This window comes from Tauraco erythrolophus, chromosome 17 (genome assembly GCF_009769465.1).
Source record: "Tauraco erythrolophus isolate bTauEry1 chromosome 17, bTauEry1.pri, whole genome shotgun sequence".
NCBI classification, from domain to species: domain Eukaryota; kingdom Metazoa; phylum Chordata; class Aves; order Musophagiformes; family Musophagidae; genus Tauraco; species Tauraco erythrolophus.
Window position 1 is genome coordinate 14904951 of NC_141481.1, and position 12430 is coordinate 14917380.

General features: G+C 55.8%; 1 protein-coding gene across 3 annotated transcripts in view; it reads left to right on the top strand.

The window, feature by feature from the left end:
* Positions 1-490: 490 nt before the first annotated feature.
* The window catches only part of USP31 (ubiquitin specific peptidase 31), a 34754-nt gene continuing 22814 nt past the window's right edge, over positions 491-12430 (top strand). For all 3 annotated transcript variants that reach the window (XM_086622187.1, XM_086622186.1, XM_086622188.1), the window contains exon 1: positions 491-1087. In XM_086622187.1, the coding sequence (XP_086478313.1) occupies positions 491-1087 (597 nt within the window). The remainder of the gene's footprint in view (positions 1088-12430) is intronic.

The window sequence follows — 12430 nt, forward strand, 5'->3', positions numbered from 1 at the left end:
CCCGGCCCGCCCCGCCCCGGCCCGCCCCGCCCCCGTCCGCCGCCTCCGCGCCGCGGCCGCGCAGCGCCGCCTCACGGCGGCCGCCGGGGCTGACACGGGACTGGCGGGAGCGGCGGGGCCGGCCGGGCACCCCCCGGGCAGGGTCCTGCGGGCCGCCGCGGGTGGCATGGCGCGGTGCCACCCCGCGGCCACGCGCCGCTTGCCCTCGCGCGGCCGGGAGAGCGGAGGGGCGGGGTCCCGGCCGCGCCGCCCCGCCCCGCCCCGCCCCGCCCCGCCGCCCTGCCAGCAACAAAGATGGCGGCGCTGCGAGGGCGCCTGCCCGCCGCGAAGGTGGCGGCGCGGTCACGTGACGGCGAGCCCCGCCCCCGCCCGCTGCATGGCGGCGCCGTGAGGCGGCTGAGCCGCGGCGGCTGCGGCCCGGCGGGCGGGCGGGATGCGGCGGCCGGCGGGCTGAGCGGCCGGGCGGGGATGCGCGCTGCGCCGCGCAGCCATGTCGCGGGTGAGCGGCCCCGGGCCGGCCGGCAGCGCCAAGGAGAAGCGCTCCTTCAGCAAGCGGCTCTTCCGCGGGCGGGCTGCGGGCGGCGGCGCGGGCTCGGCCCCGGCCCCCGCCGCCTCATCCCCGTCCGGGCGGTCGCTCGGCGGGTTCATGAGCCGCGTGCTGAAGACCCTCTCCACCCTCTCGCACTACAGCAGCGAGCCCGAGCCCCGCGGCCCGCACGCCCCGCGCCTGCCCCCGCCGCAGGCGGCCGGCGGCCTGGGCAGCTGCTTCCCGCCGGGCCCGCCGCGCAGCCCCGAGCCCCCGCCGCAGCCCGCCGGCGGCCCCGAGGCCGTGCCCGGCGTGGCGGGGCTGCGCAACCACGGCAACACCTGCTTCATGAACGCCATCCTGCAGTGCCTCAGCAACACCGAGCTCTTCGCCGAGTTCCTGGCGCTGGAGCAGTTCCGCGGCGGGCCGGCCCCCGCCGCCCCCGGCCCCGCCGCCGACGGCCCGCCGCCCGCGCCGGGCGAAGTCACCGAGCAGCTGGCGCAGCTGGTGCGGGCGCTCTGGACGCTGGAGTACACCCCGCAGCACAGCCGCGACTTCAAGGTGAGCGGGGCGGCCGGGCCTGCGGGGCCGCGGCTGCGGCGGGGACGGTGCCCCGGCGCTTCGGGGCGGCACGGCCGAGCGCGAGGTGGCTGTGCCAGCTGGGCCCGGGAGCAGCCCGCGACCGGCCCTCGAGTGCCTTCCCCGGGGCGCAGGGGCGGCACGGCGTGTCGGTGCCCCTCGCCTGGGCACCGTGCTTGGGGCTGGGCATCATGCTGGCGGGGACACTGGGAGACGTGTGTTCCCCCCGTCATGGGCACCTCAGGCTGCTCTGGCCACTGGGGTGTGGTGGGGCCATGGCGCTGGTCCGAGCGCTCGCACGGAGCGAAAGCCCGTCTGGCCTCGCCAGCTGCACGCCGGTAGCTCTGGAGACCTGCTCTGGCTTCCTGGCATCCTTCAGGAGAAGCACACCCGGAGCCGTGTGCGGGCACCTGGCCAAGTGGCAGTGCTGTGTGCCCATGGCAGTGCTGTGTGCCGGTGCCATTGGCCATGGCAGCCACCCCTGGCTCTCTGGCTGTCCCTGGGCCGAGTGCCTGCAGTCGCGGCACTACTGCTATGTTGGTTACGGACGGTGTTGAAAGCCAGCTGATGGTTCTGCTGTTTTTTGCTGGTGAAAGTGTCCGTTCTGCTGTTTCATGCCTCTGTCGTGTTGCCGTTAGAATAGTTGCCACTAATTGTTGAGGCACTGGAGCCAGGAGCTGTGAGCGTGCACAGGAGAAGGAGGTAGCGGTGCTGGCCGTTGAGAGGTGAGCTTCCCAGTCTCTCCCAGCACTTGGGAGTTTGGGCTGATTTGGGGACTGAGTCGCAGGAGTACAAGATCGTAACCTCCTGCTAGCTGGTGTTTAATACCATGGCGTTGTCCCCGCTGGAGCCCTCGCGCCGTGGTTTGATCCCACAGCACCGTCTCCTGCCCTGCCCCGGCCCCTGTGTAGCGCTGTGCCCCACGGCGGGCAGTGCGCTCACCCCAGGAATTGTCCTAGCAGAGGACATGGTTGTTGCACCTATGGTTTAAAAATGCCCTGCAATGCTTTTGGATGAAATAACTGTTTTAAAAGTGTTCCAGGTCTACCTTGCTTCTCAAAACAGTAAGGATATTGTGAATCTTCATCGTAAGAGTGATTCCCTGGCATATAAAACTTGTTTGGCCGTGTGAAAGAATGAGAGGGTAGGTGGTGGCTTCCACACCAATAACTGAAAGACCTTTACTTTAGGGGATTTTTCTTGCAAACCGAGTTGGAGAGAGGATGCACAGATGCATGAAAACACCGCAAGAACGTAGTTCACGTGTTCTCGGGCTCTCTGCCTTTGGTTCAGATGGGATGCAGCAGCAGATGGAGACCGTGGGCACCAGTGTCCGTTCTCTCTTGGTGTCTGTCAGATGGTGGGATGTCCAAGGGGCTTCTCTGAGTTGTCAGCAGTCTTTGGTACCCTCAGTTGTTTTGGCTGACGCACAGCCGGCACCTCCTCCCTTTGCTTCTCCTGTGTGATCCAGGCGGTTGCATCCACCCTCACCGTGGCCGTGTGGGATATTCCCTGGGGAGCCCGGCTGTTTGCCTTTGGAGCGAAGGCACTGCCCTCTCTGGAGGATGCCTGGCGCAGGTGGCTGTGCGGGCGCTGGGCAGGGACCGTGTGCGGCGCTGGCGTTCTCAGGAGTGTTTGTTGATGGAGCAGCGCTTGGGAAGCGGATCTGCTCAGCTGCGGTTTTCGTGCATCCAGTCCTGGCAGCACCACGCGGCACTCGCCTTTATCGTAATCCTTCGCCACTCTAGAGGCGTTCCGGCAGGAGAAGAAATCCTGGGTTTCTCCTGAGTAATAACAGGAATACAAGGTTGCGAAAGCAGAATTCTCTTTTGCCAGCATAACTGGTAAAATCCAAGGGGAAAGCAGATCACTTTCTAGGCCAAGAAGCGCTGTGTAAGTGGGCCTGCGGCAGAGGTGTTCAGAGAAGAGCGACGGAGGGAGGACGAGAAACAGGTCTGGAGAGTAAAGGAAGACCGTGTCCCAAGGTACGGGTTTTTTATAGCGGAGCTTTCTTTGCTTATTTGCAGGCACCACTAACGGTAAGAGAGCACTTTGCTACTCGTTGATGTAGCTGGAGCCCATCAATCTTCCGCCTCCCAGGTCCCCTGGAGGTTTTTAAAAAGCGTCTCGCTGTGGGGGATCTTGTCCCAGTAGGTCCTGTTCACTGCTGCTCCGTGTCAACACTGTCTGACTTGGAACACCTTTGTCATTATGTCGAGTGCTGCTGTTTCCTTACAGGGGTCAATTACTTGGGATGGTAATTAACGCCTCTGAAGACAGTCGAGTAGCCTGAACCCGGTATTGAGTTCAGTGTTCTTAATTACGGTTTTCTTCAGCAGTGGATTGGTGCAGTTAATTTATAAATATATACAACAGGCTTAGAGTTGAGAAAGGGGAAGATTTTGGCGTTTTCACTCAGCAAACTGCTGCTTCTCCCCAAAACAAGAAAATCATCCCCCACAGCTTGCGCTACATTCCCTGTCTTCATTGCTTTAAATTTTTTTTTAAGGATGAAAAGCATTTTCAGGAGAGTCGTTCTGTGCTTTCACTGCGACAGTAATAGCTATTGATAGTAATTTGTTTGATAGTCAAAAATCTCTTCAGCCAGCGTGCTTAGAAATCCATGTGTGGTGTTTGGTTTGTTTGGGTGTTTTTTTTTCTTCTTTTGGCACTGAATATAATTGGGTGAAGACACTTCCTTACTTATCTGCAGGCACTAAGCGTATTTTAGGATAAAGGATAATACTTATCCTCTTGCTTTTTCTTGTATTTGTGGGCTTTTTTCTTGGGGCGGAGGAAGTTCTTTTTTAAGAGAGTCTGTCTCAGTCCTTGTGAACTTGGCCTTGGAGGGGGTGAGTTTCTAGACGCTCTTTACCCTTAGCTGTTTTTTCTTGGTAGCATTTTCTCCATTATTATGTTAGTCTTCAAGAAATAACCCATCCCATGGGTTCGTGAATCACGTAGCCCTGCTGCTGAAAACAAGGGACGTGCAGCTGAAACAAGTGGTTTGTGTGAAATGGTTCGTCGTGCAGCGGCAGGGCCCAGAGCGAGCCGTGCAGGAGAGCCGGTGCACGGAGAGCAGGGCCGGAGCGCTCACCTGCCCCGCAGCTCGCTCGTCCTCTCTGGTCACATCTCCTTGAAACACAAGGGCCTCTGCCAGCTTCTGCCTTTCAAACCTGACAGTTCTCTCTGCTACGAGAAGGATTTTCAAATAGTTTTGTCCTGCTGGTCTGCAGCGTGGATCCATGCGGAGCTTTCTCTGGGTCGTTTGCAGTGGCTTATGCTCAGGGCAAGGGTCTGCTGCAGAAGGGGCACCATGGAAGGCTGTGGGAGCACTTGCTCTCTGTGATTGAACTGGAAGTTGTGTGCACCCCCTGTGTGCACCCCCTGTGTGCACCCCCTGTGTGCACCCCCTGTGTGCACCCCCTGTGTGCACCCCCTGTGTGCACCCCCTGTGTGCACCCCCTGTGTGCACCCCCTGTGTGCACCCCCTGTGTGCACCCCCTGTGTGCACCCCCTGTGTGCACCCCCTGTGTGCACCCCCTGCCGTTCCTGCTTCGGAGGCGTTGGCTGCCCGGGGCACGTGCCTGGCTTACTGCGGGTGCAGGAGGCTGAGCTAGTGGCAGGCAAGGGGTGCGGGGAAACACGGCTTCACGGGAGCTGGAGGAGCCCCGGGAAGCGGCTGGGGAGCAGCAGATCTGGAAGGCTGTAGCACTAGGAAAAAGTCAGGGAAGGAATGGACTGGGATGTGGAAGCAGAGGGTTTGTTTTCCTGAGTGGCAGCCCAGGGGCTGGGAGCAGAAGGGGGCCTGGGCAGCCCTTCTGAGGGAGATGATATAGGATCACCGTGGTGGAGGTGATGGATGTTGGGATTTTATCTCTGCTTTGGATGACTTTCCTGTTTGTCCTGCGCTCAGTTGCAGTTTAACAATCGTGTTCTTCCGATTGCTCAGTGGTTTTTATTTTCCTGCCTAAACAGAGCTGCTGCTTTCATAACAAGGGCCAATATTGCAGCTTGAGCTTCCTCTTTCCCCTTTGTGATGGGGTGACAATGGTGACAAACATCTATTGTGTAAGCAGTAGCTGTGCTTCGGGCTTGTTTTTCCCAGGGAGCTGTCCCGTTCTGCGTGCAAAGTTCCTGGGAGCCCGAGATAGTGAGGACAGAGGGCCCTTTGTAACGGGGAACTGGTCCGTGTCACTCAGAGGTGCTGATGGGGTCTTAAGCGAGAAGAATTTTTATTTAAAGTAACTTGGCTTGAAAAATTGTACGTACTTATCCAAATCCTCTATCTTTGCATTCCTTGGAGTTCTGGTCTCCTGTGGATGATGAGGCTGTTTACTGTTTTGAGGCTCTCTTTGTAGCTAAGCCAGTTGCACACTGAAGCATGTCAATGTTTAACAAGACCCTTTGTATGCTGGAACCGTGTTGATTTTGTTTTTTTTCCCTACAAGATGAAGACTGCCTTACTTTTGTGACCTGCAGTGTGTGCTGCAAATACAGCAGAGTCATAAGAACTTGATTGAGCTGGATTATCAGAATTAGATCTGAACCTGAATTAATCCCTGTTAGTAGAGCAGGGATTGTTGTGCCAGGTTAATAGTGCTGCTTCCATTTTTATTTATTTGTTTTTAAACCTGTGTTTACTGTAAGGTTTTGTAGTAGCTGTGTCTAATTTTGTTACAGTTCCGAGGTGCTTGTGTTTTGGAAGTGCGCTGGGTGTAAATACTGCACTTGGGACGAGCAGCCTGACAGCTGTGTTGGTGGCTTCTCTGTGAATTACGAACTCCAAATCGTGAAGGGGCTCCTGCAGAGTACCCACCTCCCGCTGCGGACTAACCGTCAGCGGTTCTCAGCGAAGGCTGCCTGGGAGCCATCAGTCCTGCGCCCCGAGCTGTCGGCCACCAGCTCTTCTGCTCACTGGAGCCCACGTGCTTTGCTCACGGGGCCGGCTACACGGGACGCGGGATCCCCTGGGCCGTGGTTAATTATCCTGCTCGCAGCCCAGCGCAGCAATCAGTTCTTTTATTCTGAACAGTGGCAACTGCTTATTCCTAACTACTTCCATGGAGAGCAGACTGTCCTCCCTTTGCACAGAGAGCTGGGAGAATGGGACATGAGAGAAGGAATGCAAGACCTCCGCTCTTCCCTCCCAGTCCCCTGTCTCTTGGTTCCCGGTGTTTCAGTTCCTGTGTTCCTCTAAAAGGGCTTTGACTAGGGTCAGTGGGGTCTTGAAGTGCTTGTTCCAGTTCAGTCCAGGTGCTCCCAGTGGTGGCATTGAAATGAGGAGCCTTGTCCTGGAGCTGCTCTGGGACTTGGAATTGACACACTCTACTTGAAACAAAAAGCAAATTATAAATTTTCTACATTGTTATTGTGATGCTTTTTTGACATCATGGGAACATGTTTCCCTCTTCAGTGGGATCACAAAGGTCTTTGGCAGTCTTTCCAAGTTAGGCTTTTCTTGTTTTAATGTTAATGATCAATAAGATGCAAGTCCATTACTCTGTCTGTGTGTGGTTTTTGTTTTGTTTTACTTTTTTCTTTGTGTATGTTTCCTTACAACTGAAGCATATTTTCTTTGCTTTTCTGTCCCCTCATATAAAGCCCCTGAGAAGGATTTCCTGCAGCAAGAACCTGGTTGCCTTAAAGCAGCAGTCTGATTTACTTGTCAAATCCAAAGACGTTTCTGGGGATTTCTGGGTTATACTTCAAACTTTAACCTGAGTAAGTGCAGCAGAAGGCTGGGGGAGCAGAGAGCTGAGCTGGGAGTCCGGAGGTCAGGCGCTGGTTTTGCTGAGAGGGTTCTGCTAGAGGATGAGGCCGATGTGGTGCTCACATCCAGGAGAAGAGTGGAGGGAAGTGGGGGGCAGGGGAAGAGACCCCAATGTGGAGCAGCTCTGCGGCCCTGCTGCGGGGTGGCCCTGGGGCTGACGGCTGGATGGACCCTCTCTGGGGCTGGAAGGGCGATTGCACGTGGTTGCCAAAACTTGTTCTCTGCCTTCTGAGCTCTGAGATCTTTATTTCTGCGCTGCCTCCACAGAAGTACGAATGGTGGAAGTGTGAAAACCGTGTCATGCCTGGCAACTCGTGGAAAGGGTGAGGGAATGCTCGTTCTTAGGTGGCTTAATTGGATCTCTGTGTTTCTCTGTGCCCTGTGTTGCACACTGGCATTTACAAACGGCCACGGTTGATGGCCTGTTTGGGAACACAGCACCCAACAACCCACCTTTCATGTCCGGGTCCCTTTTCTGCATGGGACAGGCGGCTGAGGGGTGCTGGCCCTGGCTGCGAGCCCTCTGCCCGCTCCTGTGGTGCTCTGCCCCGCTGGGGAGCTGCCAGCCGCTCTGCCTGCTGGTGCCTGCCTGGAGGAGGGAGCGCTGCCTGCGCACGCGGCAGCCCTGGAAGGTGTCATCTCGACAAACTTCACTTTCTCCTTCTGTGTTGAAGAAAGGTGGTTAATCAGGATTAACTGTGGTTCAGCCTGGAGGGGTCAGAGTAGCTGCCAGCGTGGGACAGATGTCAGGCAGGGGCCAGTGGGGTGATGCTTCTTGCCTGGGCTAGTTAAATGCCACGGAGAGCTGGCGTGCTGCGCTCTGCCGCGCTTCTCTTGGTGTTGCTTTCTGCAGTGGGATACTGAATGGCTGTGCTTGTTTCCTGCTCCGTGGCAGGCAGGGGCCTGGCTGTGCGGGGAGCCGTTCTGCACCAGCCCTGGGGACGGTGGGTGCTCGTCCGTGGGGTGCGTCCTCCAGAGCCCAGCACCTCCAGGCTGCCCTGTGGGGCGAAGGAGGAGTGTTTTGTCCTGTGCTGGCTGCTTCGACAGACCTGCTGTCTTCAAAACTGCCTTTTTCTGCCTTTTGGAGAGCTGTGGTAAGGATTGGTCAGTGGAGATCTCACCTGTCCCAGTGGACAGAGGACCAGTGCCTCATCCTGGGTGCTGGACAGGAGGCAGGTGGGCAGATCCTGGCCTGGCACTGAGCTCGGGGGACCATGAGCCTGCTGGCCCTCCGCAGCAGCGCGGGGCCCTGCGCGTGCAGGGGGATGCTGCAGAGGCTTTCTGCCACCGAATCCCTGGCTCCTGGCAGCAAGGGTGGGTTTCCAGGTGTGCCGCTGTGCCAGCGCTTTGCGTGCTGCTGTGGGGAGGCAGCCGGCATTCCGGGGAGCCTTGGCGGAGGGGGAGGCTCATTGCCCTGAGTCTCCGTAGTTTTCTTTTTCTCCTGCTGCGTGCAGCCTGCAGCAGCCGAGCCGACGTGTCCCGAGTGCTGGAAGCTGTGCAGGTCTGTTGGCGGCAGCCAGTGGCAGGGCTCTGGCCAGGAAGGAGCGTAATGGTCCCTGCTGGCACTTCCAGCAGGGGAAGTGGACGAAGGGGAAGTGGATGTCCAGTGGATGAAGGGTCACTGCTGGCCTTGGCTTTGTCCCTGTGCCTGGGGACGAACAGAAGGTCTGAACCGCGCTGTTTCCCAGGTATTGCTTTCCCCAGGAAAGAACATCTTGCTTCAGAGAGGGGAAATTGCTGTTTCTGTGCGTGAGGGGAGGGAGTGATTTAGATAAATGCTCTTCATGAGATGTCTGCTGTAGAAGTTGCCCAAACAGAGAACTATGTCTGTGGGATTTAAAAAAGAAAAAAAAAAAGTTCTGATTGAGCGTAACTTGATGGTGTTCAATGAAAGATAAAGAATGGCCTTTCTTTCCTGCTCACGTGTGTCATTGTGTCAGGTCTCTAATGAGCTGGCTTCATCCGTTCTTGTACAAAAACCTTTCCACAGCTGCTTCCTACCAGAGGCACACTGGAAAATAGCAGACTGACATTTTTCCTTTAGTTGTTGTCTTTGTGATCTGGAACAATAACAGCAGCAAAGGAGGGGCCGGTAGTTCAGCTGTGTTTGGATTTATTTATTGCATCTGTTTAGAGCAATGGATGAACGATGATTAAACTTTCAGTGGGCTGATAAAAATGATAATGCGTCTTTGCCGTAAATCTGCTTTATAGACGGACAGGGACTTGTTTGGTTGTAGGGGGCTTGCATTAGGGGGTTAGATAAGTGTATGCGATCGATATGAGATCATGATTTTCCCCCTCTTATCTCTCCTGGTGGTGCCACTTCCATTCAGGGTGCCTGCGTGCCAGTGCTCGCCCATCTGGGGGAAGGGAGGGTTCCGTTCCTTCTCCTGCTGCACTCTGAGGGGCTGAGCTGAGGAAAGGGCTGGAGGTGCACGGCCGTGCAGTCAGGGAAAGGTGCTGGGAGGGAGCTTTAGAGTCCCTGCTCGCTCCTGGTATCTCACATCTGGAAGAGCTGCACCCGATCTTAATACCCGCTGGTGACGGACGGAGTCTGTTCGTATGCACCACCTGTACTTACAACAGAGCTAGATTAGGGGCAGAGGATTAAAGGCTGGGGGGGGTTGGCAAATGTAGTAGTTTTAATGTGTCTTTATGTGTTTTTTAAATGAATTGCTGCTTAACTCTGTATCTGGAGCCAGTTGCAATTGCTGTTGCTTTACTGCAGCGGATTCGGCGTAAGCAGGACCAGCAAAACGAGATGTTGTCTAATCTTATTTGATGGGCGGAAGAGGAGAGAAAGTTCGAGGTTATGCCTTGACTTGCGCCTGTCTCTGTGTAAAGTAATCCTCCTGCAGCTGGGATGCAGCCCGGGTGCCTGAGCAGGTATCTTGGGGAGGGGTGTTGCAGTTGTGGCCTCGTCTAAACCGAAGTCGGTGCCTGAGCTCCATGGGTGTCACCTGGATCGCACCATTACAGACCAGGCTGAACTGCTGTAGCCCTGTGCTGAGAAGAGGCCAAGTGCTCCGGAGCCGGGCAGGGGACCCGCTGGCACTGCGTTTGCAGCTGATGAGCTGGAAGGGGAGTCTGAGAAAATAAAGACAAAGAAGTTCAGGTTGGGTGATGCTCAATGGCGAGCTGCTACTTGCTCGTTTTGCCCATCAGACGCCACTGGAGCTGTTCAGGAATGGCCAGCCTGGTGTGCCACAAGGCTGCAGTGCAGGGACCCCACCACTTGTTCGTGCTCCGCCTTGGCGAGAGGGCTGGCTTTGGAGACTGGAGCGTGTGGGGCTGCATTTGACGGCCGAGCTGTCTAGTTGAGCGGAGGCTGTGCTTTAGGAGTTCCCGGTGTTTTTCCCAAACAGTTAAATTGTTTATTTGAGTGAACGCCTTTGTTTCTCACTTGGATTTAATCATGTTCCTTAGTACTGACTGTTCCACGCTGCGTGCTTGTTGGTCTTCCTTTCCACCTTGCCTGTCTCGGGCTGCTTTGCTGCCCCAGCATCTCGGACTGCACTGGGAGGAGGGCACAGAGTGTTTCACAGAGCAGCAGATGCAGAGGTTTAAGTAACACCAAAGCCACTTGTAGCAGCGATGGCAGGAAGCGTGAGTAACGCTGGGAACACGCTGCTATTGCTGGAGTGTTTTTGTAGCAGAGCCTCTTGTGAGGAAATTGCATCTGATATTCTGTAGTGCTTCCTGAATCACTTCCAACGTCTTGTGATCTGTCTCCACAGGCAGCTCTTTATCCCTGGTCCGCTCAGGCCGCGAGAGTGTTGAGGAAACCAGAACAGCTATCACGGAGATGCTTCGGAGACAGGGAGTGACACAGATACAGCCCAAGGCACGTGGCTGTTGCAAATCCCCCGAGTTCTCTGCTGCGGGGTGTTACAGCCTTGTGTGGCTCGCTGTAGGATGGCACATCACCAGGAACACACATCAGCAAAAGCCAGTGAGGGTCTAGACTGGAGTGATGTGCTGGGGACACTGGGAGAGAGGCGATGTGAACATTAGCCTGGATTCCTGAAGTCCTTACTTATGTCCGTTTCCATACACGCTCCCCCCCACACCCCTTTTTTTACATGAAATACCGGATTCACTTCCTCCCAGCGATACTAAAGACCCTTTTATCTTCAGCTCAGTCTAGACTAGGACTTTAAGTGCAGTGGGAGCACCTGTTGGCTAACTTCACTAAACAAACTAGACCAGATAAGGCAGCTGGCTCTTAGCACGCCGCCTGAGAAGTGTTAATGCTGCCCTGATGATATCGTACCTTTGTGTATATTAGCACAGAGAGGGCCATACGCTGCTGGGGTGGGGGGGGTGTGTGTGTGTTTCAGCACCTCTCTGTCTCCTGGCCCTCTTCGGTCACATCACTGCTAAGAAGAATGAGCTTGGTCTTGCTGCGACCTGACACTGCTGTTGGAGCCCTCCCGCAGTGGTGGTGCTGGACGTTGTCACCTCGGTGTGCTGAGCGGGGTGCAGGACAGGATGGGAAGGATGAATGAGGCTGGTAAAAGGCATGCGTGCTGCTGCGGAGGCATGGGTAGCAGTTCTAGAGAAAAGATGTAGTGAGATAATGGCTTCAGACTGGGCTAAAATCTCTGCTTCACACATTAGTGATTGCTTTTCAGTTTGGAACTTGACACAGTAATTGAAAGGCTAAATTTAATTTTCAGTGTAAATTTTTCAAACAGAGAGAGTGTTTGCAAAGGAAGTCTATACATGTATGTCTGAAATTCTTCCCTGCGCCTTTGTCTGGGTGCGTTCAGCTAAACACAGCTGCTGCGAACATCGGCCTTCTCGCCTTGCTGCAGACATCCTGGATATTTTGGAATACTGATTTTTCCTGATTCTAAATGACCCACTGCATCGTGTCAGCAACGACTGGCTGTTAGCTGGACCATGGACTCGGGCTGGAAGGGGGAGCAGCTGCAGCACCCCTGCTCGAGGCAGGGCTGGTCTGCGGAGCGGGGCTCCTCGGGACCTGCCGCGGGGCCCTGCAGGTACCCAGCAGCGGGAGCTGCTTTGTCAGCGCCCTGAGGTGGGTCAGCCTGGAGCTTGCTTAAAAACAGAAGAATGCATGTTGCATCAAGAAACTAGTGTTCCATGAGCCTAACGGGAGAAGTATAAGACTGGGAATTGTAATAAAGCTGGTGGGAGTGGGACCCTGTGCCGCGGTGTTTGACCGAAGGGTGTTTAGTGATGCGAAGGAGAGGTCTGGTTGTGAAAGTCTGTGGTCTGGGCTGGTGAATGTCAGCTGGTGAGACGAGGAGGTGGTGTCTTTAGGTGCAACTGGGGGGCGGTGGGTTTCTAGCACAGCTGAACTGGGCTTCTCTAGGTCATTGCCGTCTTGTCCCAATATCTACTGGGTGAATGTCGAGTGTTTTGGTATGGGATCAGGATCTGCAACTATGTTCACTGTATTTTCATGGTTAGTGTTAAATCCAATAAATTGGTGCAACACACATAGTTCACTGGGCTTCCTGCTGAAGGAGGGCAAGAGGTATCAGGCTGATATCTGAAGAGACTTAACATCATTTTTTGGG